This window comes from Phoxinus phoxinus, assembly GCF_949152265.1.
Source record: "Phoxinus phoxinus genome assembly, chromosome: 6".
In the NCBI taxonomy this organism is placed as follows: Eukaryota; Metazoa; Chordata; class Actinopteri; order Cypriniformes; family Leuciscidae; genus Phoxinus; species Phoxinus phoxinus.
The window spans coordinates 44,420,753-44,430,752 of record NC_136881.1 but is presented as its reverse complement, the minus strand read 5'-3'; the positions used below and the strand labels follow the sequence as shown (position 1 = coordinate 44,430,752).

Below are 10,000 nucleotides of genomic sequence, written 5' to 3'. Positions count from 1 at the left end.
AACGAGCACATATCACACACGTCTGTTAATATAATGAACACAATCCCATTCTTAAAATACAAACATGTTGTTTATTTCTGAATCGTTTATATTGACACATTGACTTCACTCACTGGTGTGTGTGGCAGGTGTGTGTGTCTGTGGTCTCTGTCCCGTGTTCTGTGGTGTCGATGACACATGTGATGCTCCGGTCTGCAGAGGGAACACATGTCAGTGAATCAGTATATATCACTGCATGGAGCTCGTCTCACTGCATCTCACCTGCATCTCACTGCATCTCACCTGTGTCCCACTGTATCTCACCTGTCTCACTGCATCTCACTGCATCTCACTGCATCTCACCTGTCTCACTGTATTTCACCTGTATCTCACCTGCATCTCACTGCATCTCACTGCATCTCACCTGTCTCACTGTATCTCACCTGTGTCTCACTGTATATCACCTGTATCTCACCTGTCTCACTGTATCTCACCTGTATATCACCTGTGTCTCACTGTATATCACCTGTATCTCACTGCATCTCACTGCATCTCACCTGTGTCCCACTGTATCTCACCTGTATCTCACCTGTCTCACTGTATCTCACTTGTCTCACTGTATCTCACCTGTATATCACCTGTGTCTCACTGTATATCACCTGTATCTCACCTGTCTGACTGTATCTCACCTGTGTCTCACTGTATATCACCTGTATCTCACCTGTGTCTCACTGTATCTCACCTGTATATCACCTGTGTCTCACTGTATCTCACCTGTATATCACCTGTGTCTCACTGTATATCACCTGTATCTCACCTGTCTCACTGTATCTCACCTGTGTCTCACTGTATCTCACCTGTATATCACCTGTGTCTCACTGTATATCACCTGTATCTCACCTGCATCTCACTGTATCTCACCTGCATCTCACCTGTGTCCCACTTGTATATCACCTGCATCTCACCTGTATATCACATGTGTCTCACTGTATATCACCTGTATCTCACCTGTATATCACCTGTATCTCACCTGTATATCACCTGTGTCTCACTGTATATCACCTGTATCTCACCTGCATCTCACCTGTGTCCCACTGTATATCACCTGTATCTCACTGCATCTCACTGCATCTCACCTGTGTCCCACTGTATATCACCTGTATCTCACCTGCATCTCACTGCATCTCACCTGTGTCCCACTGTATCTCACCTGTATATCACCTGTATCTCACCTGCATCTCACTGCATCTCACCTGTGTCCCACTGTATATCACCTGTATCTCACTGCATCTCACCTGTGTCCCACTGTATATCACCTGTATCTCACCTGCATCTCACTGCATCTCACCTGTGTCCCACTGTATCTCACCTGTATATCACCTGTATCTCACTGCATCTCACTGCATCTCACCTGTGTCCCACTGTATCTCACCTGTATCTCACCTGCATCTCACTGCATCTCACCTGTGTCCCACTGTATCTCACCTGTATCTCACTGCATCTCACTGCATCTCACCTGTGTCCCACTGTATATCACCTGTATCTCACCTGCATCTCACTGCATCTCACCTGTGTCCCACTGTATCTCACCTGTATATCACCTGCATCTCACCTGTATATCACATGTGTCTCACTGTATATCACCTGTATCTCACCTGTATATCACCTGTATATCACCTGTGTCTCACTGTATATCACCTGTATCTCACCTGCATCTCACTGTATATCACCTGTATCTCACCTGCATCTCACTGCATCTCACCTGTGTCTCGCTGCATCTCACTGCATCTCACCTGTGTCTCACTGTATATCACCTGCATCTCACTGCATCTCACCTGTATCTCACTGCATCTCACCTGTGTCTCACTGTATATCACCTGTATCTCACCTGCATCTCACTGCATCTCACCTGTGTCTCACTGTATATCACCTGTATCTCACTGCATCTCACTGCATCTCACCTGTGTCCCACTGTATATCACCTGTATCTCACCTGCATCTCACTGCATCTCACCTGTGTCCCACTGTATCTCACCTGTATATCATCTGCATCTCACCTGTATATCACATGTGTCTCACTGTATATCACCTGTATCTCACCTGTATATCACCTGTATATCACCTGTGTCTCACTGTATATCACCTGTATCTCACCTGCATCTCACTGCATCTCACCTGTATCTCACTGCATCTCACTGCATCTCACCTGTGTCCCACTGTATATCACCTGTATCTCACCTGCATCTCACTGCATCTCACCTGTGTCTCACTGCATCTCACTGCATCTCACCTGTGTCTCACTGTATATCACCTGCATCTCACTGCATCTCACCTGTATCTCACTGCATCTCACCTGTGTCTCACTGTATATTACCTGTATCTCACCTGTGTCTCACTGTATCTCACCTGTATATCACCTGTGTCTCACTGTATATCACCTGTATCTCACCTGTGTCTCACTGTATCTCACCTGTACATCACCTGTGTCTCACTGTATATCACCTGTATCTCACCTGTCTCACTGTATCTCACCTGTGTCTCACTGTATCTCACCTGTATATCACCTGTGTCTCACTGTATATCACCTGTATCTCACCTGCATCTCACTGTATCTCACCTGTATCTCACTGCATCTCACTGCATCTCACCTGTGTCCCACTGTATATCACCTGCATCTCACCTGTATATCACCTGTGTCTCACTGTATATCACCTGTATCTCACCTGTATATCACCTGTATCTCACCTGTATCTCACCTGTATATCACCTGTGTCTCACTGTATATCACCTGTATCTCACCTGCATCTCACTGCATCTCACCTGTGTCCCACTGTATATCACCTGTATCTCACCTGCATCTCACTGCATCTCACCTGTGTCCCACTGTATATCACCTGTATCTCACTGCATCTCACTGCATCTCACCTGTGTCCCACTGTATATCACCTGTATCTCACCTGCATCTCACTGCATCTCACCTGTGTCCCACTGTATCTCACCTGTATATCACCTGTATCTCACCTGCATCTCACTGCATCTCACCTGTGTCCCACTGTATATCACCTGTATCTCACTGCATCTCACCTGTGTCCCACTGTATATCACCTGAATGTCACTGCATCTCACCTGTGTCCCACTGTATCTCACCTGTATATCACCTGTATCTCACTGCATCTCACTGCATCTCACCTGTGTCCCACTGTATCTCACCTGTATCTCACCTGCATCTCACTGCATCTCACCTGTGTCCCACTGTATCTCACCTGTATCTCACTGCATCTCACTGCATCTCACCTGTGTCCCACTGTATATCACCTGTATCTCACCTGCATCTCACTGCATCTCACCTGTGTCCCACTGTATCTCACCTGTATATCACCTGCATCTCACCTGTATATCACATGTGTCTCACTGTATATCACCTGTATCTCACCTGTATATCACCTGTATATCACCTGTGTCTCACTGTATATCACCTGTATCTCACCTGCATCTCACTGCATCTCACCTGTATCTCACTGCATCTCACTGCATCTCACCTGTGTCCCACTGTATATCACCTGTATCTCACCTGCATCTCACTGCATCTCACCTGTGTCTCACTGCATCTCACTGCATCTCACCTGTGTCTCACTGTATATCACCTGCATCTCACTCCATCTCACCTGTATCTCACTGCATCTCACTGCATCTCACCTGTGTCTCACTGTATATCACCTGTATCTCACCTGCATCTCACTGCATCTCACCTGTGTCCCACTGTATATCACCTGTATCTCACTGTATCTCACCTGTGTCTCACTGTATATCACCTGTATATCACCTGTATCTCACCTGTGTCTCACCTGTATCTCACTGCATCTCACATGTGTCCCACTGTATCTCACCTGTATATCACCTGTATCTCACTGTATCTCACCTGTGTCCCACTGTATCTCACCTGTATCTCACTGCATCTCACCTGTGTCCCACTATATCTCACCTGTATATCACCTGTATCTCACTGCATCTCACCTGTGTCCCACTGTATCTCACCTGTATATCACCTGTATCTCACCTGCATCTCACTGTATATCACCTGCATCTCACTTGCATCTCACCTGTATCTCACCTGCATCTCACCTGTGTCTCACTGTATATCACCTGTATCTCACCTGTCTCACTGCATCTCACCTGTGTCTCACTGTATATCACCTGTTTCTCACCTGTCTCACTGTATCTCACCTGTGTCTCACCTGTATCTCACTGTATCTCACCTGTATATCACCTGTATCTCACCTGCATCTCACTGCATCTCACTGCATCTCACTGTATCTCACCTGCATCTCACCTGTATCTCACCTGCATCTCACCTGTGTCTCACTGTATATCACCTGTATCTCACCTGCATCTCACCTGTGTCTCACTGTATATCACCTGTATCTCACCTGTCTCACTGTATCTCACCTGTGTCTCACCTGTATCTCACTGCATCTCACCTGTGTCCCACTGTATCTCACCTGTATATCACCTGTATCTCACCTGCATCTCACTGCATCTCACCTGCATCTCACCTGTATCTCACCTGCATCTCACTGCATCTCACCTGCATCTCACCTGCATCTCACCTGTGTCTCACTGTATATCACCTGTATCTCACCTGCATCTCACCTGTGTCTCACTGTATATCACCTGTATCTCACCTGCATCTCACCTGTGTCTCACTGTATATCACCTGTATCTCACCTGCATATCACCTGTGTCTCACTGTATCTCACCTGTCTCACTGTATCTCACCTGTGTCTTACTGTATATCACCTGTTTCTCACCTGTCTCACTGTATCTCACCTGTGTCTCACCTGTATCTCACTGTATCTCACTGCATCTCACTGCATCTCACCTGTGTCCCACTGTATCTCACCTGTATATCACCTGTATCTCACTGCATCTCACTGCATCTCACCTGTATCTCACTGCATCTCACTGTATATCACCTGCATCTCACCTGTGTCTCACCTGTATCTCACCTGCATCTCACCTGTGTCTCACTGTATATCACCTGTATCTCACCTGTGTCTCACTGCATCTCACTGTATATCACCTGCATCTCACCTGTGTCTCACTGCATCTCACTGTATATCACCTGCATCTCACCTGTGTCTCACCTGTATCTCACCTGCATCTCACCTGTGTCTCACTGTATATCACCTGTATCTCACTGCATCTCACTGTATATCACTGTATATCACCTGCATCTCACCTGTGTCTCACCTGCATTTCACCTGTGTCTCACTGTATATCACCTGCATCTCACCTGCATCTCACCTGTATCTCACCTGCATCTCACCTGTGTCCCACTGTATCTCACCTGCATCTCACTGCATCTCACTGTATATCACCTGCATCTCACCTGCATCTCACCTGTGTCTCACTGTATATCACCTGCATCTCACCTGCATCTCACCTGTATCTCACCTGCATCTCACCTGTGTCTCACTGTATATCACCTGCATCTCACTGCATCTCACCTGTATCTCACCTGCATCTCACCTGCATCTCACCTGTGTCTCACTGTATATCACCTGTATCTCACCTGCATCTCACTGCATCTCACCTGTATCTCACCTGTATCTAACTGTATATCACCTGTGTCTCACTGTATATCACCTGTGTCTCACTGTATATCACCTGTGTCTCACTGTATATCACCTGTGTCTCACTGTATATCACCTGCATCTCACCTGCATCTCACCTGTATCTCACCTGCATCTCACCTGTGTCTCACTGTATATCACCTGTATCTCACCTGCATCTCACCTGCATCTCACCTGTGTCTCACTGTATATCACCTGTATCTCACCTGCATCTCACTGCATCTCACCTGTATCTCACCTGTATCTAACTGTATATCACCTGTGTCTCACTGTATATCACCTGTCTCACCTGCATCTCACCTGCATCTCACCTGCATCTCACCTGCATCTCACCTGTGTCTCACTGTATATCACCTGTCTCACCTGCATCTCACCTGCATCTCACCTGCATCTCACCTGTGTCTCACTGTATATCACCTGTATCTCACCTGTCTCACTGCATCTCACCTGTGTCTCACTGTATATCACCTGTTTCTCACCTGTCTCACTGTATCTCACCTGTGTCTCACCTGTATCTCACTGTATCTCACCTGTATATCACCTGTATCTCACCTGCATCTCACTGCATCTCACTGCATCTCACTGTATCTCACCTGCATCTCACCTGTATCTCACCTGCATCTCACCTGTATCTCACCTGCATCTCACCTGTGTCTCACTGTATATCACCTGTATCTCACCTGCATCTCACCTGTGTCTCACTGTATATCACCTGTATCTCACCTGTCTCACTGTATCTCACCTGTGTCTCACCTGTATCTCACTGCATCTCACCTGTGTCCCACTGTATCTCACCTGTATATCACCTGTATCTCACCTGCATCTCACTGCATCTCACCTGCATCTCACCTGTATCTCACCTGCATCTCACTGCATCTCACCTGCATCTCACCTGCATCTCACCTGTGTCTCACTGTATATCACCTGTATCTCACCTGCATCTCACCTGTGTCTCACTGTATATCACCTGTATCTCACCTGCATCTCACCTGTGTCTCACTGTATATCACCTGTATCTCACCTGCATATCACCTGTGTCTCACTGTATCTCACCTGTCTCACTGTATCTCACCTGTGTCTTACTGTATATCACCTGTTTCTCACCTGTCTCACTGTATCTCACCTGTGTCTCACCTGTATCTCACTGTATCTCACTGCATCTCACTGCATCTCACCTGTGTCCCACTGTATCTCACCTGTATATCACCTGTATCTCACTGCATCTCACTGCATCTCACCTGTATCTCACTGCATCTCACTGTATATCACCTGCATCTCACCTGTGTCTCACCTGTATCTCACCTGCATCTCACCTGTGTCTCACTGTATATCACCTGTATCTCACCTGTGTCTCACTGCATCTCACTGTATATCACCTGCATCTCACCTGTGTCTCACTGCATCTCACTGTATATCACCTGCATCTCACCTGTGTCTCACCTGTATCTCACCTGCATCTCACCTGTGTCTCACTGTATATCACCTGTATCTCACTGCATCTCACTGTATATCACTGTATATCACCTGCATCTCACCTGTGTCTCACCTGCATCTCACCTGTGTCTCACTGTATATCACCTGCATCTCACCTGCATCTCACCTGTATCTCACCTGCATCTCACCTGTGTCCCACTGTATCTCACCTGCATCTCACTGCATCTCACTGTATATCACCTGCATCTCACCTGCATCTCACCTGTGTCTCACTGTATATCACCTGCATCTCACCTGCATCTCACCTGTATCTCACCTGCATCTCACCTGTGTCTCACTGTATATCACCTGCATCTCACTGCATCTCACCTGTATCTCACCTGCATCTCACCTGCATCTCACCTGTGTCTCACTGTATATCACCTGTATCTCACCTGCATCTCACTGCATCTCACCTGTATCTCACCTGTATCTAACTGTATATCACCTGTGTCTCACTGTATATCACCTGTGTCTCACTGTATATCACCTGTGTCTCACTGTATATCACCTGTGTCTCACTGTATATCACCTGCATCTCACCTGCATCTCACCTGTATCTCACCTGCATCTCACCTGTGTCTCACTGTATATCACCTGTATCTCACCTGCATCTCACCTGCATCTCACCTGTGTCTCACTGTATATCACCTGTATCTCACCTGCATCTCACTGCATCTCACCTGTATCTCACCTGTATCTAACTGTATATCACCTGTGTCTCACTGTATATCACCTGTCTCACCTGCATCTCACCTGCATCTCACCTGCATCTCACCTGCATCTCACCTGTGTCTCACTGTATATCACCTGTCTCACCTGCATCTCACCTGCATCTCACCTGTGTCTCACTGTATATCACCTGTGTCTCACCTGCATCTCACTGCATCTTACTACATCTCACTGCATCTCACTGCATCTCACCTGTATATCACCTGTATCTAACTGTATATCACCTGTCTCACCTGCATCTCACCTGTATATCACCTGTATCTCACCTGTCTCACGGTATCTCACTGCATCTCACCTGCACTGCCGATCGTCTAGACTCTTCTGATTGGCTGGATTGTGGGGAGGGAGTGTCTCTTTCTCAGGCTCCACCCCCTCCGAGGGCATGGCCTGGCATCCTTGCAGTGTTGTTTTGAGGTTTCCTGGTGTTTGGCCAGTCTGAGTGTGGTTCAGATACACGTCTGACCTGAGAAACATCGGGAAGAGGCTGTCCTGCAGCACGGCCTGCACCTGCGCATGTGCCTGCGCAAACAGGCTTGAGTCGAGCTGCAGCCGCTGGATGGCGTCCCGCACGGGGCCTCTGGTCTCAGCCGGGATCCTGCGGGACACGACGCCACCACTGCGCTCGCACAGGTAGCAGCGGTACATGGCTCTGGCCAGTTTGAGGCGCCGGCCCGTCGCGCACTCGGGAACCTTCTGGAACCCGCAGCAGGCGAACCAGAACTCGAGCAGTGGCGCGCAGCCCAGCGTCTGGAGGAAGAGCAGGAACAGCGCGGTGCCGTCGCGGTCGTCCAGCAGCGTGAGGAGCGTCTCGGCCCAGGGCTCGTACGGGCCGTCCGGTGGAGCGCTGCCCTCGGGCTCGAACCCCGGATCTGAGCGGCGCGGAGTAAGCGCCGGAGACTCCGACCAATCAGACGCAGCCTTGCTGGAGAAGCGCCCGCCCTCACGGCCCTCCTCTCCCGGCACTGGAGGCCGAGGCGCGTCACTGCGGTAACTCATGATGTCATCTGAGACTCCTGAGGAGCGGGAGAAAATCAGATCAAATATAGCTTACTATGTTCCAATAATGTTTTTAATTTAATATTTTGTATTTTTAGAGGATTTTATGCTACTAAATTATATTTACGCTGTATTTATAATCCATTTATTCATAGCATAGGTCTATTAGCATAGACCTGAAAATGTAATTTCGTAAATCTTGAACGCTTTAGAGCGACAGACTGAAGTTTGATCTTTTTTCAAAGACGACACTTGGCAGATTAATGCTGAAGATAATTTTTAAAATGGTACAGAATTTTACTTTTATTTTCAATTTTATTTTCAAAAAACTATTTTCAATTTTGATGTCACCGAAGACTCCTGAGGAGCAAGAGAAAATCATATAAGATATAATAAAAAAATATAAAAAATGAATACATATCATAGATTAAATTATCATTGCTAAAACACTCAGTATCCATGGGAACATTTTTTTTTCAGATTTCAGAACAAACTAATTTTGTCATTGTTTGTTTTGTTTTAATTTTGTTTATGATTTGTCTATTTTACTGTTTAACGCCATTTGCACTTGTGTTATTGTTCTTTATTTTTGTTTGTTATTCCCTTCATTCATTCATTTTTTTTATTTAGATTGACAACACACGGTTTTATTTTATTTTGTTAATAATAATATTGGTTAATTCGGATTTGTGTTATTGTTCTTCATAATATTTATTTTACACTGTAGGCTAAAGATCTAAATTGAATACACAAAAAGTATATATTTTTTAATTGACAAAGATAGGTGTCATTATTACAATCAGAAATCCGAGATTTTGTGAACTATTTTTTAAACAATTTTGTTTAAAATGTTTTTATTAGGCAATCCAACTATTTGACAATCAATGTTACTCTATCATAAAAATAGTTTATTTGAAGATGATATATACATCAGAAATATTCACGACTATTAGAAAGCATTACAGATTTAATATTATAAACTAAATGTTATCGTGTTCCTCCATGTTGTCTGAACGTCTAGATGAGTCCGCGCGCGCGGTCGGAAGACAGAGAAGTTTATCCGACGGAAGACAGAGAATCAAATAACGCTTCCTCCCATTGAATAATGAAAATATCCGATTCAAATATTGACAGTAAATGTTTAAGAAGTTTAAAGTGATAAAGTGATGATGTTTTTACCTGACAGG

General features: G+C 45.9%; 2 protein-coding genes across 2 annotated transcripts in view; one reads left to right on the top strand and one right to left on the bottom strand.

The window, feature by feature from the left end:
• Positions 1–10,000, top strand: part of mslnb (mesothelin b) — a gene marked incomplete at its 5' end in the record, with an annotated part of 567,774 nt that overhangs the window by 144,064 nt on the left and 413,710 nt on the right. The window lies entirely within an intron of this gene.
• The window catches only part of LOC307001097 (axin-1-like), a 14,402-nt gene that overhangs the window by 4,272 nt on the left and 130 nt on the right, over positions 1–10,000 (bottom strand). Inside the window, exons 1-3 of the mRNA XM_079617248.1 lie at positions 9,993–10,000; positions 8,113–8,830; positions 114–192 (exon numbers count right to left, since the gene is read on the bottom strand). The exon at positions 9,993–10,000 is cut by the window's right edge and continues 130 nt beyond it. Coding sequence (XP_079473374.1) covers positions 114–192; positions 8,113–8,813 — 780 coding nt within the window. The 5' untranslated portion in view covers positions 8,814–8,830; positions 9,993–10,000. The remainder of the gene's footprint in view (positions 1–113; positions 193–8,112; positions 8,831–9,992) is intronic.